Raw genomic sequence first — 15,108 nt, 5'->3', positions numbered from 1 at the left:
TGAACTGCACTGTAGTAACAGTGTGTGTAAAACTGAGATGTACATGCAAGGCAAAGTAATTCCCTGGACCTCTGCTTACAGGAAAACCACAATACTGAACTGGGATTCAAACATGTGTGAATATTTTTTTAAAATTATTATTAGTAAAATAACTTCTTAAGGTCTTAATCAAGTATAACTGTGTGTTATTTGTACTGGTTTGAAATAAATATTCTCTCTGTTAAATTCCCATGATGGCGTCCCTGTTATTAAAACAGCTTTTTACCTCCATGTCTCTAAGTTCAGGTCATCTTCTACGTCCCTGTCCTATGGTGTGCCACAAGGTTCTGTGCTGGGGCCTTTATTGTTTTTAATATATTTACTTCCTCTCCAGCATGTTTTGAGCCCCTTTGAGGACATTTGCTACCACTGCTACGCAGACGACATCCAGCTATATATGTCTTTTAAACCAGAAGATGTTTCTAAGCTGCAGATTCTAAATGTGTGCTTAGAAACCATCAAAGGTTGGATGGCTGACAACTTCCTCCAACTTAATGAAGAAAAGACTGAAGTCCTTGTATGTGCTCCAGACAGACATGTACCTAACATAATGAATGCTCTTGGTCCTCTTTCAACATTTGTGAAATCGTCTATCGGGAACCTAGGAGTAACCTTTGATTCTGCTCTTACCCTGGACGTTCACGTCAAATCTCTGCTTCGGTCCTGCTTCTATCATTTAAGAAACATTTCTAAACTGAGCCCCATAGTATCTCATACTGAACTGGAGATTGTTATTCATGCATTCATTTCATCACGATTGGACTACTGTAATTCACTGTTTACATGTCTAAACAAAAACTCCCTGGAGCACCTGCAGATTGTCCAAAATGCTGCAGCAAGGCTTCTGACAAGAACATCTAAGTACTCTCATGTGACACCGTATACAGCTGCACTGGCTCCCCGTTGAATTCAGAGTCCATTTTAAGATACTGGTTCTGACATTTAAAGCTCTTCAAGGACAAGCACCAGCCTACATCATTGAACTTTTACAGCCCTATGTCCCTAGTAGGTCCCTGAGGTCTTGTGATCAGGGACTACTTGTTATTCAGCATACTAGGCTGAAAACCAAGGGTGATAGAGCTTTTGCCACTATGGCCGCCAGACTGTGGAACTCTCTTCCTCAGAACTTAAGATCTGCAGACTCATTGATTACTTTTAAAAAACAGCTAAAAACACATCTTTTTAGAATTGCATTTTGTTAACTTTGGACTGCTTCTGTTTTATACCTTGTGAAGCACTTTGTGATCTTTTATCTAGAAATGTGCTATATAAATAAAATTTTACTTACTTACTTACTTACTTACGTTGCCACACAGACATCTGGGAAACTAAGCCCATGGCAACAGAAATGACACAAATGTACTCATGCTTGTCTTCATTTCACTTCCTTTCTTGTTCTTTGGTCTAAATAAAACTCAGAAGTAGTTTCAAAGGGCTGTTCATATTTATTTGCGCCGCTTGTGTAAAAGCGTTCATTGTTGCTGTGGTTTTCCTGTGAAGCTCCTTAAACTGGAACATCAACCTTTACACAGTCAGACTTTCAGATGTGTTCTTCACAGTCACAGTAATCTTCTTCATCATGGCTGGACACCTTCTGTTTGTCATCCTCATGTGTAAGTTAAACCTCCTGTAGCTTTATGATTGAAGAGTTTCACACTGTTGGCTTTGCATTTTTCATGGCTGGTGATTTTACGTTGTGCGTTCTTATAGCCACTTTTTTGTAGTGCTTCCATTTTTTATTTTTAATTGATAAACTAATGTGTGGAGTCCAAAACTAAAACTTTCTCACCAGGACAATTTCCTGTGATCTTATTTGTTTGTATTACTGAGCTTTTAATACGTAATAATATGTGTATTTAATACATTAACAAATTTTCTTTCCAACAGCTTTTGTTCATGAGACTCAAGCGCAAGGTGAGTCATCGATGTTCCACTTTTCACATAGATTTTCTGTGACTGCATATTTGTTTTTTATTTAAACCAAAAATTACTTTCAGGTTCATAATAATAGTCATGAAACTGAGTATTAAATATAACAGAAGTGCTTTTAATGTCACATCAGAGTTCACCTGCTGAAGTTAAAGTGAGATGTTTTTACACTGCAGAACTAAATTCAACGTCTGCGCACAGTGAACCATCCTCCATCACCATACAAAGTGAGAGACTGCTCCTCCTGTGACTGGATAAGTTATCATACAGTGTGTTAGACATGTTTATCTTTATAAAGCTGCAGGTTTTCTTTGAGAATATCTTTTTAGGAGTGTTGTTCTTACATATTTTCTTACACCACCAAAGACAGCACACAGGATTCTAAACGTGACCAGTTACAGTTAATTACAAAATACAATGACTGAGTGTTACAGCTCAGCTTTTATGAGCATTGTTTTTGTTGCACTGGTAAAACATGCAATATTCTTGCATATTAATGAGCCTCCATTAATCTTCATGTAGGTCAGAAACCACAAATGAGTGTTCAGCATTTTAATGGAGAAAAAGTTCAGTTTGTTTGTTCTCTGCCTGGATCTGTGAAGTGATGATACAAGATGTAATCTGTACTTTGGAGAAGCAAGTCGTTCAGTCCTGACAGGAACTGTCTGGAAGAAAAGCAGCACAGAAACCAAAAAGAGGTTCTGCCAGTTTTATGTCTCAGTTGATGATATTTTGAGACATCTACATTTTGTTCAACAAAAAGATGCCAGCTGTGATTACACTTTGAAAAGGGAACCCAGGTCTTTGTCTCCTCGCAGTGATCGATACAACTTAACAGATAATTCAAAGATAAACAGACTTTATAGTAAAGATGCTTATTTAATTAATTAAAATGATGAAAATGACTAAAATAAAAGTATAGAAAGTATTATTATTATAGTATTATTTTCTAAAAATGTTGTTACTCCCAAGATTTTAAATTCATTTCATTCTGTTTATTTGGACCCAAAGTGCAAATTAACAGAACTGGCCATGACTTTTGATGTAAATAAAACTACATCAAGACGAGACATCAACGAGGAGCCTCGTTGAACTTTGATGATATTCTGAGTATCATATCAGTAAGGAGATTCAGGGCTGAGGTTGACAGGAAGCTACCTATTTGTATTCATTATTTTGGGGGCCATGAATGTCTGCTAATTTAACGACACCCTACCAGATAATTCAGACCAAAAACAGTGCCTCAGTTGACACTATCATTGGGATAAATTTGACATTTAATAAAACTAGTAACTGTAAATGTGTTTTCAAAATTTTAAAATCACTTTTGAATTGATTGCATGAATAACAAAGCCTTTATTTGTACACAAACCCATTTCCTTTTACTGTAGCTATTCTGGAAAGTGAATCACCAAAGATCAACAAACCATCATCTATCATGACCACAGGTAGGACACACAGTACACTTAACTAACAACCCAGAGCATCATCACACATCACCTCTTTAAAATATCTTTAACATTTCATTTAATATTTCTGGAGCAGAATCAAGTCTCAGCAATCCCAGTACTTCAACTTCTACCACTTCAGTGAACTCACTATCAGGTAAATAAATTACCGATGTGGTGTTAGTAAATTAGCAAGTATTATTTCTGTATTATTGTAAACCTGCTCAAATTAAAGGTAAGCCATTTAATTTTAGTGGTATATATTATTTTTAAAAATTAATATTCAGAAGACTTAAGAGTAAAACAATGTCTAACAATACTTGCTTACACAGTTCTCCTTTAAATTATGCAAAAATTGTCAGACATACACCAGAAAACATTTCTGTGAATTCTTTTCTTTGGGCATTTCATAACTTTTATGTAATTTCAATACAGAAAAGAAACAAAGGAGAACATTTTTTAGTGGCATGTGTGACATTATAGCATTTATTTGATATTTCTCTATCTTAAAGGATTGGGTGCTCTTAATCTCAGCGCTACAACTGGTGTGAACACTCCTGCCAAAACAACTCAGTATATAACATCAGGAGACAGAACTACAGGTGAGACTTCATTGAGTGCATCAATAATGTGAAGATAAATTGTTCCCTTTAAACCAGCGGTCAGCAACCTTTCTGATGATGAGTGCCATCTAAAATTTCCTCAGAAGTCAATGTGCCATATGATTGTATTAGCAATAAATTTAATAACGCTCTATATGAACAGTTACACACTATATAGAATAACTTTATAGAATTATATTTGTTCACAGATGTTGGCAGCTATCAGCGAATAGTTATCAGCTAATTTGAAACAAAAAAAAACACTTTTTATCCATAACAAGAACTCCATGACAGCAAATGAACTGTACAACAGAAAATGCGAATGCTATTTATGGTCTCCTCACAACAATGATAAGAAAAATAAACTGGGCCAATATGGCATGTTTGTTGATACAGTGATACACATGTTAATGTCATCTCTGGTCTCCCACTCAGAGACACAGGTCTCCGAGTGTCCAGCATTCATACGGCTACCTGAGGACACTCTTCATGTGAGAGAAACTCTGCTCACACAGATATGTAGAGCCAAATACTGTCAATAAGGCCTCTGCAATGTTCTAAAGACAGTTAACCTTGTGAGGTAGTGATGTCCAGCAGGTGAAAATGCAAGCTCCATGAACACACACAGCTGTGGATACCAACTGCGTTCGTAGTTATGCAAACTTTGACCCCCACAGAGTCGAGCTTTTCAGTTCAATCAGCTGCATTTCGATGTCGTCTGTGTCCAGCCAGTTAATGCGAGACAAATCCAGCTGCTCATTAAAGCTTTCTGGTTTGATCAGAAAAGAAAACATTGGTCCATACACCTGAAAGTCCCGAAAACGCATTGTGAATTCTGTCTCGAGTCTACAGATGTATCCGTGTATTTCTGTGGTGCTGATGCTGCGCTGAGCGGGCAGCTCCTTAAGCATTTGAAGTGTTGGAATGTGGAAATTTCAACATCGCTTGAAAAAACTGCCAGCTAGCAGTTTTTTACCAGTGTATTATGATTAAGTGACCTATTTTTAGCCAATTACAAGTTGAATCTGGTAGTTGGGCTTGTTAGCTAAGATACCGTCATTAAGAAGCGGCACAACTAATGTGTCTATGCGAGCTAATTTGTGATGTGCTGCTGTCAGCTACTTAGAAAAGGATCCTGGTGTCATTTGTCTCTCAGAAACAGTTCATAACTTCCCTTCAAGTCATTCATGTCACCTAAAAGGTAAACCTGTTTCTCCATCACCTGTTCAGCTCTGATGGTTCAGTAAGGACATCTCCTGGTTTCACCTTCATGTTTCCCTCTCACCACATATCCCAACCGATATCATGACCAGCAGCTTTACAGCTGTGGCTCCAGCAAACATCAGCTGATACTAGAAGTTAATATTAAGTAAATTCTAACAACAGCTGATCAAGCTTAAACATGCTGCTGTTGTTTAACGCGACATCCGCTGGTTTCCTCTTTCTGGCGCAAAGTGGGAGATAAACTAACAAGAGAGAAAAGCCGATCAGCTGATCATTGATCAGTTTCATGATTGAAGTTGCAACAGGAGAGGGAGGGGGAGAGAATGAGAGGAGAAAAGGCAGCTGCTCAACGTAAAGACACAGAATAACTCCAGCTTTGTGTAACTGTTATTGTAACTGACTGTAAAAAGTCAGCACAACAAAAATAAACTCCACCTAAACTTGGTTTATATCTGACCCAGATAGACTGCAGGTCATAACTTCTTACCTGAAGTTCAGTTCACCTGACACTCGGCCGCCTCTGGTCTCTCCTCCTTCCTCCCCTTTCCCTCATCCACCTGCTGGCCTCTGTGGAAGCTCCGCCATAGCCACCACCAAGCAACTGAGTTATTTTTACACATCGGCCAGCATCTGTCCAATCCACCACCTTTAATTGCTTATACCGTTACAAAAAACAAAGAAACAAACAAAAACCCATCGGCCCATAAAAACAAAAAATCACCAAATGCCCGATGGTCCAGCTATGGTCGTACCATCAGTTAACCCTTCGCGTGCCAGCTGTAGCACGCGTGCTTAGGGTTGCCGACCCCTGCTTTAAACCCTTTAAATGTTCCTGATTTATTTAATAAGGTTAGACATTAATCTATTGCCCATGCATATATTGAGTTTGATTAAATTCTCAGCATGTTAAATTGATCTGAACACTAACTCTAAAATTCTGATGTTTAGCAGTAATATTAAACATTTACCATGTTCAGCATCTTAAATAGCGTGTGCCAGTACTTTGTAAGCAGGCCAATAGCTGATGCTGAAGGAAGTTACTAATTTTGCTGGCACTTGATCATAAACCTTTAAGTCTCCAACACTGACGCAAATGACCAGATATGTTTTATCTGTAGATATTGTTCTGTGTTTAATATATGTTATAATGAATATTGATTATTATAATTGTTGCCATTTCCTAATAAGTGCTAGTTTACTGGTGCACACCAAATTAAAAGTAATACAACAGTCTAATGTCAACTGACCAGCTGACAGTGCCATTAAGACAGAAATGTTCATTGCATGGCTGTGCTAAACAGAATTATGCAGTTTTTAGTTACAGCTTCATGCTGTAGTGAAAAAGAAAAAAAGAAAAAAAAATCTGACACATTAAGTTATTTCTACACAAATCAATTCTTTTAAACTGTAGTTATTGTGAGAAGAGAATCAAGAATGACCAGCACAAAAGTGGTATTTAGTCTGTCCACAGGTAGGACATTACATCGAAATATGATCCAGAACATCATCACACACCACGTCTTTAAAGAAGCTCAATATTTGTGCATTTTTTGAAACAGAGTTGAATCTCAGCAGTCCTAATGCTTCCAGTCCTACCACTTCTGTGAATTCACCTTCAGGTAACTGCAAAGACAGTAGTATTGTAAAATATTTTAAGTTGTGCTTTCAGCGTTAATCTCGTTAAAATGACATTAACACCATAACCACATTAACGCAGCAAATCTCCCTTAGCGAGTTAACGCGTTAGCGCCGTCCAGCCCCACCCACGGGGCGATCCGCATTAACTCACTAACAGAGATTTGCTACGTCAATGCGGTTATGGTGTTTTAAGATATTTGAAAAGCTAACACATCAAACGACTAGTACAGTATATGTTATTTCAAAGTAATTGTGCAAACGCTGTGGACCTTAAAGAAGCAGCTTTTCATTTTGTATCGGCTCACAGATCCAAATCAATCTTCAGAGTCATATGAGACTAATACTAGAGTGACAGTTGCTACGGTCAAAGGTAAGACAAAGTACAGTAAAACAATAACCAGAAAAGGTCACGTATTTCATTTGTTATTTCAAAAGTAAATTTTTTTTCCATAGGTCTGACTTTTACTTCGGCTCATACTTCCACCTATGCCACTGCTACCTCAGGTAACAACATCTCTCTCTCTCTCTGTCCTTTAAATATATATGTATACACACACACACACACACACACACACACACATATATATATATATATATATATATATATATATATATATACATATATATATATATATACATATATATGGTTTTAGTGGGCGACAGAATCAAATAATAGACATGGATATGACTATTGTAAATCAAGCTTTTTTAATTTCTGGAGAAAAAAAAACTGCATTTCAATTCAAAACAGAGAAATAAAAATAATATCCCCAGCCAAAATTGGGCAGACTTAAAAATGTTATTTTAAGTACTTTAAGTACATTTTCAAAATTGTATTTTCTTTAAATGATTATAATAATAAGAATTTCAACATAAAGTGCAGTTTTTTTTCTTAAAAAAATAAGGCAGAAACATAAAAGGTTATTTGACCAGCTTCACCTTTAAACTCTGAGTCACTTTAGCCAACATCATTTTGTACATCAGGCTAAAACAGTGTGATCATTGAACCGTTTATTGCAAAAAATAACAAACTCACTGGACTCACAATACCTCCATGCTTATTTACTGTCCGTCTCTTTCAGCCAGGTACTTAGACTAGCTTGTTCACATTTTCAGAGCTCAAGGCAGTTCTCTTTTTGTTACTATGTGACCAAGTGAGAACAGTCTCTCACATGGGACAGAAGTGGCAGGACTAATCAAATACTTGTGGGCCAGGACAGACAGCTGTGGGTGGGTCCCTGCTTGACTGGACCACAACTGCAGCGAGCAGTCTGTCTCGCTGATGGTGGATTCTGCTCTGTACAAACTCTGGGCCCTGTCACACAGGGCTTCCTCAGCTGAATCAGAGTCTGAAGACCATGAAGCGAGGAGGAGGCTTTGTCTTTGCTGGCTCCCTTGTAGTGGCATCTTTACATTCCCAGTTGTTTCTATGTTGATACAATACAGTTGACTGTGGAATATTTAATGGTGAGAAGATTTCCTGACTAGACTAAGCGGCATCCTAGAAATGTAGCACGCTAGAATTCATTGAGTTCCTTACAGCGACCCATTCCCAGGAACGCCAGCCTGACAATAAAGTAAACTCCTTCTCAAAAATATTAGGATCAGGTAGGCAGAAGACAATGTCTACAACTCTTTCACCTCGTACATGGTATTATAGTTATTAATAAAACGTATAAAAATAAAATTAGTAATTTATTAATGTCTCACAGTTTTTGAGACATTTTGGCTGGACCAACTGTGTCGACTTTTAATTGTTTTGGTTTTGAGTTAGAAGTGAAACTCTTTTCTGGCTTTCAAAACAGAAGCACTATGGAAGTTGGCAGTAGCTGTGACTGGATTTGGAGTAACCATGGGTGTCATCTTACTGGTGCTGGGGCTGCTCACATTCAAAAGAAGAAGTGGTGAGGGCACACGTGAAAACATACAACGTTTTTATGTTTATGTTTTTTAGAGATAGAATCTGGCTGTCAACCAAAAATAACACATTTGGATTCAATATTACCTTTCAAAGTATAACCAAAACATGCATTTTAAACTGTTCTCTTATGAATGATCAGAAAACAGATAAAACACCCACTGTACCAGTGATTATTTCACTTAATCTATGCCATAAATAAAAAATTAGCTCTGAAAAAATCAATGTGGCTATCTCCTGTACTTACAGTACTTATAGAAGTTATGAGGGATCAAATATTCAGAAAATGTAGTGCAAATGAGTACAAAACAGTACATTTAAGATTTCTGATTCATCCCCGCTTCGATAACCTGGAACTCATGAAATGTTTATAATATAGTGATACATTTTGCATAGCTGCATGAAATATACTAGAATAATGGTACATTAAAAAGATAATCTTATTCTGGAGGACAAAAGGGAGGCATTTAATTTCTCCTGGATTTTTTCCCCCCAGTTTATCATCCCTACTTTATACACCATTAAAAAATTATTTTATGTTCTCAGTTTCATAGTTTAAAATGAACCTGTGACTTTAAGGTTAATCAGATGCTGATCAGACATTTCTTTACCACTACCTTTCCAGAAACAAGTTCTCAAAGCAGGTAAGTGTCACAGTTCTGGGTCATTTTGACCCAGCATCTTTTTTTTCTTTTGTTTTTGTATTATTCTGTACTATGGTTTAAGTTCTGATCCTGTTGTGCTTTCTGATTATTATTATTATTGAGTTAGGGTAGGTTTAGGTTAGTGTCTAGTGATCCCTGCCCGCGTGTTCCCTCTTTGCTTTGTCAGTGTGGTGTTTCTGAGTTCACTCAGTGTGTTCCAGTTTTACTTTGAAGGTCCATGTCTGATGTCGGTGTGTTCTGTTTTGCGTCCTCCCTGTTTCGTTATGTCAGTTAGGTTCAGCCATGTCTCCCTCCTGTGTGCTGTTTCCTCGTTTACCTTTGTGTATATCTAGTGTGTATTCTCCTGTGTTCGTCGTCGGTCCGTCTGCATTCCTCTGCTCATCATGCCCTTTGTTTCTTCGCGTGTTAACCCATGTTTCTCCCTGTGTGTATGGTTTTGGGTTTTGTTTGTTAGGTCTTCCCAGTTTAGGTTTTTTTAGTTTGGTTCTGGCCATCGTCGCTTTTGTTTGTGTTTTCTCCCTGTTGGAATAAAAGCTCACTCGCATCACAGCCAGTGCCTCCATCTTGGTTCCTTCATTCATAACCAAACACGTCTGCCGTAGCAGCTGTAAGGAATATTTTTTCAGCAAACCTTAATTTGTTTTTTTCTATCATCATTATTTACTTTAGACTTTTTCTTATTCAGCCAGTGAACAGAATCACTGGAGCAGTGGTGAATTAAATGGCTTGCTTGAGGGGAGGAAGCCTAATAAATGTGTCTCATAATATTTTTTTTCTAATTCTCTACAACAGGCACACTTTTTTTTTCTTGTGTAATGTAATGCATACAGCTTTTTTTTAAATAATTTTAAACCTTTCCTTTATTGATGTCTAGGACAAAAGCAGCATCACCAGGTATTGTATACATTTAGCTGTCAGGCAGCATTACAAAACTATCAATCCATGTATTTTGTTTTTTATTTTAGTGAGTTTTTCTTTTGTTACAGGTGATTTTCTGTCAATGACTAAAATGAACCATGGAGGAATGGTAATCTAAAAAAATGTTTCGGTCAAATGAAACATATACTTAATTAAAAAAATCACTTATATACCCAAGTTTTTTTCCTGTTGTGTTAAGTTACCTGCAGGTAATGATGGAGACTACAGTGTGATCACTTCAGTACCTGACAACAACTATCTTACTAGTAAGTGTTTTTTCAAACATCTACCTGCCTACCAATTTGATGGTGAAATTGTGGTACATGGAGTACAAATTATTTATGTGTAGCATTAGTTGTTTCTGAAAGTAACACAAGAACGTGATGACTGTTTTAATAGTAATATTGTTAATATGCTCAAATCTTTATTTCAAATCTGTAGCATATTTAGTTATTACTGCTGACTAACTTTCAGTAACATAGTTGATTTTTTCCAGTGTAGCTTTGGCTTTGATAACATTTTACTACCTTGTGATAAGGAAAGCTACTTGACCACTAAAGAGCCTTTAAAATGTCCAAATTGAGAAGAACACTGTGACATATACAGTTACAAAACAAACTTTGTGAACCCACTGGACTATATGTTGTCTTGCACTGGTGTGTGTGTGTGTGTGTGTGTGTGTGTGTGTGTGTGTGTGTGTGTGTGTGTGTGTGTTTTCATCCTGACTGAAAGCAATAATTTTTCCGTGTTGTTCTCTTTCAGGAGAGAAACTAAACTTGGAACAGACAAAAAATGAAGATGTAAGTTAGACCTGGTGTAGTAATAAATATGTCCGCTTCTCATCTTAATCAATGCTAATGACTAAAAGGTCATTACTCTTTCTCTTCTAGTCTGACATTTACCATGTGTACGCCACCATCTCTGAAGAAACAGATCCACCAGATTCACAGGACATGATATACAGCATGCTGAATGCACACTGAAACACAGTGAAACATTTTTGGTGACGTTGTTAGTAAAATGTCTAAAATGATCTAAATTATGTCAAAGTGAGGAAAGTGTGACAAGTAATAGATGCAATCTTGCAAAAAAATCTTGAGATTGAATTGTTGTAGATTTTTTTTGTATTTAAAGATAACTGACATGATGATGATTTCGGCTTTAGTATTTTTAATAAGGGCTCTTAGATATTTATTGTTTTGTTTTAAAGTAATTGTAAGTTGGAAGATGACAGTCAAAACTCCTGAGTCATTTCCAAGCTTAGAACAATGTATACTTTTCAGTGTAGGGATCGTTACAAAAAAAGTATTATGTATTACACATTACTTTACTTTAAAAAAAATAAAATAATGCAGTATGTTCATTGCCAGAGAAAGTAATTTGTTACACTACTTGTTACATTACTTTCTCATCATCAGTAAAATGACCTGAAATGCAATGTCTCATAATTACCAATTAAGAATATAGACTTTAGGCTAAAGTCCCACACACCAACACAAATCCCTATCCTAATTATAAAACACTCTTTCACAAAACCGACAACAAAAAGAAAAGATGGAAACCAGCCCAAAGAGACTTCAAAGTGATTGCAACACCAATTCTACTGTAGAAATACAAAGGGATCTGGCAGCTCCATCACTCTGGGTTCTTGGCTAGCTTTGTGTTAATTTGCGCAGATGCTTGCAAAAACATTGTAGTTGTTTTTTTTCCTGGATGCAGTTTCCACTTTACCATGGTGCACTCCCCCTTTTGTGCAATAAAAATAAAGTTAGTGTGCATATCTTCACCTGTGAAATGTTGTTGACTGTTCCCGTATGTTCTTGTAAAGGCTTTACTTTATAAGAACTGATTCTAGTTTAGTTCAGTTGAAATTTCTCATAAATCCTGTGCTTTGAATGCCTAAAAATGTATCCAGACATCTTCCATTTTAACCATGTACAAGAGCCATGTAAGAAATGGAAAACCATATTCAGTGAAACAAGCAAATAAATAAATAAATTATAGATTTACTATTTTATTTTGTTTCTTAATGTTTAACATAACTTTCTGTAACTGGATACTGTATGTGACTTACACATTTACACATGTATCACAACACTTGCCACTGTATTATGTATGGGGTTTTACATATAAACACTGTTCCAAGGCAATCAGGTAATGAGCATCTCTTTTCATGCTCATATGAGCGGCATGAAGTTCCTCTTTCAAAACATCTGTCACAGCCAGAAAGATTTTCAGAGAGGAATCTCTATCATTACTGAGGGCTATGAAATACATCTCCCCTTAATCTTATCTGTACCCTGTCTGTTATTGCACAACTTAATAAAGCTGTTTAGTACTCAGAGTACTGAGAATGTATCTATATAATACAACTCCAGTATATAAATTTGTGTAGATGATGCTCTGCTACTCTGAGTTGTGACAATAACATTAGCAGTTCGTCTTTTGTTGCGTGCTGTGACTGCACACAGGCTTGTAAAAATAGGCAACATGCAATTGACCCTCAGCCCACCAACCAGCTGCAGTTTTAAGGTCAGCACACAAAACCATTTTAGGCCAAAGAGTATGATGGTGAAAAAATACAGGAAGAATAATGTACTGTAGCTGGTTGCTGTACTGCACAGCTGCTACAGTTTGCCTAGTTGTAGTAACATAATCATGTGACATAAAACATTTATTGATAATAATGATACTTTGTATCCACACAGGTAACAGAAGTAAAACAATGGGGAAGATCTGAAATTTACATTCAGGAAATAGAGATGTATGTTTTTGGTTCTAGGTTTCATTTGTATGAAATATCACTGTGAGATGTATTAGAGATATGTAGTTTTTCATTTTCCATTTCTGGTTCCTGTTTATTACACATAAACTAACTCAGGTAATAAGCCACAGTATTTATCGCGTATTCTTTTTCTCTAGGATAAAGAAAGTGCACACACACACACACACACACACACACACACACACATACACATACATATACACACACCTACCTGTGGTGGCTGATATTATTAACACACACATAGGTGTTATTACACACTTTTAATTAGCTGCTCTTTATATGTGTAGCTTTGTGGCCTCAATATGTGATGAAGTACTTCTCCTGCCTCTTGTGGTTTTCCTGTGACCAACTGCTACAAAATGATTCATCCCCTTCTGTGTCGTCAGAAACGTCAGAATCTTCTTCTCAACAGATGCCTTTGGTGTGCTGTCCTAATGTGTAAGTTAAACATCCTGCAGATTTTGCAATATTTAATGTGATCTCTCAGCATTCGTGGAAGTTCACAGTTGAAACATATATTTTGCTAAAGTTATTTCAGACTTAATAATAGATTTATTTATGTTCTTGACATATATTTTCAACAGTGTCCTTCCATGTAATTCAAGTACAAGGTCAGTCTCTGATCTACTGTCTTTATTGCTGAGTTGTGTCGTCACTGTATGTTATTCCATGATTAGTCTATGATTGGATTGGGTAATGTATAACTGCTTAAATGGGGAAAAAGACAAAAAAAAAAAAAGACACAGGTATATTATGTGACATAACATCTAAGCATTCAGTATAACATGTCTTGGTTTGAAACTGGCAATGAAACAGCAGTGATCACAGAATTTGTTTTGTCAGAATTTTTGCCTGCTGATTTCACATCAGAGTTCATCTGCCAAAGTGTCATGGTCTGGGTGAGTGAGATGTTTTTTCATAGAGCTGGGGCTCCACCTCCGGATGGAGTCTCCATTCAGCAGTCTCACCTGTCTGCAATCAAGCTACCAGTATTTAAGACCAGCACATTCAACAAGTCTTCTCCAGATCTACAGCTAACCAGTGTTAGTGTTAGGCTACATTGAAAGTAGTATTCTCACTTAACCTGTGTCTCTCTGTTCTAGTAACCCACCAGGTCACCATGCTTCACTCTTGAGCAATACTTACCTTCATTAGGACGTCGGTCTTGCTGCAATCACCCAGTCTGGTTACCCTCCATTCCTCTCTACACATCACCTGCCTTCCTTCCTGTCACGGCTTCTGGAACTCATTTGGATCTGGACTTTGACTCACCCCGGATTGGAAACTCACCCGGACCTTTTTGGACTGCCCTCCTTCCACATCGTTCTCCGCCTGCAACAAGTAAGCCATTAGAAACACTTCCAGCCTTACTTACCATTAATCACTGGAACCCAGCTGACTCTCTGCACTCCTTTTGTTGCAGTCACTCTGCACTGCTTCACCCGAGCCACAGCCCCTCCTCCCCTTGGCCCTGTTCATGGACTTTAGAATTAACTTTAACTCAAAGATTAAGCTTCGCGTTTTGACTTTTTAGGTTGTCTCGTAAGTTCTCAGTTCATAGTCGACACCCTAAGGTTTAGTCTCACTTTGTAAATAAAGCACTGTCTTCACATCAGTTTGTGTCTCTGTCTCTGTCTCTGTCTGCATTTGAGGCCTCTCACCTGGTCTGGCCACTCGGCCGTAACACAAAGTAGAAGTGAGACTTAGCCTTCTTATTGACAAAAAGACATTTCTATATTGTATTTTATTTGCCTTAAAATCACCTAAAATGACAAAAAAGAGTATTGTTACATTGCAGGTCATGTAGAATATAAGTGATAATATAGGGCTTTTGTGAATGTCAATATGATTTCAAATACTAATACAGAATCTTAGTTTCCTTGATTGCAGACTGATGCAAAATGTTTAATGTAAGTTGTGTACATTAATCTTCATGTAAGTC

The 15,108-nt window shown here is 37.0% G+C and overlaps 1 protein-coding gene and 1 long non-coding RNA gene across 2 annotated transcripts; both read left to right on the top strand.

Annotated features, from left to right (window-relative positions):
• The first annotated feature begins 1,508 nt into the window (after nucleotides 1–1,508).
• Nucleotides 1,509–12,390, top strand: LOC109202210 (uncharacterized threonine-rich GPI-anchored glycoprotein PJ4664.02). Its single transcript, XM_019358881.2, has 16 exons — nucleotides 1,509–1,652; nucleotides 1,927–1,953; nucleotides 2,145–2,195; nucleotides 3,360–3,416; nucleotides 3,514–3,573; nucleotides 3,929–4,018; nucleotides 6,802–6,861; nucleotides 7,188–7,250; nucleotides 7,334–7,384; nucleotides 8,686–8,784; nucleotides 9,424–9,442; nucleotides 10,338–10,357; nucleotides 10,450–10,490; nucleotides 10,581–10,647; nucleotides 11,144–11,181; nucleotides 11,272–12,390. The coding sequence occupies exons 1-16, from the start codon at nucleotides 1,619–1,621 to the stop codon at nucleotides 11,362–11,364; spliced, it is 870 nt and encodes a 289-aa protein (XP_019214426.1). The 5' UTR covers nucleotides 1,509–1,618; the 3' UTR covers nucleotides 11,365–12,390.
• A 1,061-nt stretch (nucleotides 12,391–13,451) lies between these two features.
• On the top strand, nucleotides 13,452–14,771 carry LOC112846923 (uncharacterized). The gene is made up of 3 exons (XR_003220139.1): nucleotides 13,452–13,604; nucleotides 13,751–14,507; nucleotides 14,590–14,771. It is a non-coding gene; the product is annotated as an uncharacterized LOC112846923 (long non-coding RNA).
• Nucleotides 14,772–15,108: the final 337 nt, after the last annotated feature.

This window comes from Oreochromis niloticus, linkage group LG5, assembly GCF_001858045.2.
Source record: "Oreochromis niloticus isolate F11D_XX linkage group LG5, O_niloticus_UMD_NMBU, whole genome shotgun sequence".
NCBI classification, from domain to species: Eukaryota; Metazoa; Chordata; class Actinopteri; order Cichliformes; family Cichlidae; genus Oreochromis; species Oreochromis niloticus.
Note: the sequence above shows the minus strand (reverse complement) of the source record. Positions and strands in the feature narration are given on the sequence as shown.

Excerpts from the sequence above, each read along its gene's own strand:
- LOC109202210 (XM_019358881.2), top strand. The coding sequence starts at position 1,619 with ATGGCTGGACACCTTCTGTTTGTCATCCTCATGT. Across the intron at positions 1,653-1,926 it reads TCTGTTTGTCATCCTCATGT|CTTTTGTTCATGAGACTCAA; the intron begins GTAAGTTAAACC and ends TCTTTCCAACAG. Across the intron at positions 11,182-11,271 it reads AACAGACAAAAAATGAAGAT|TCTGACATTTACCATGTGTA; the intron begins GTAAGTTAGACC and ends TTTCTCTTCTAG.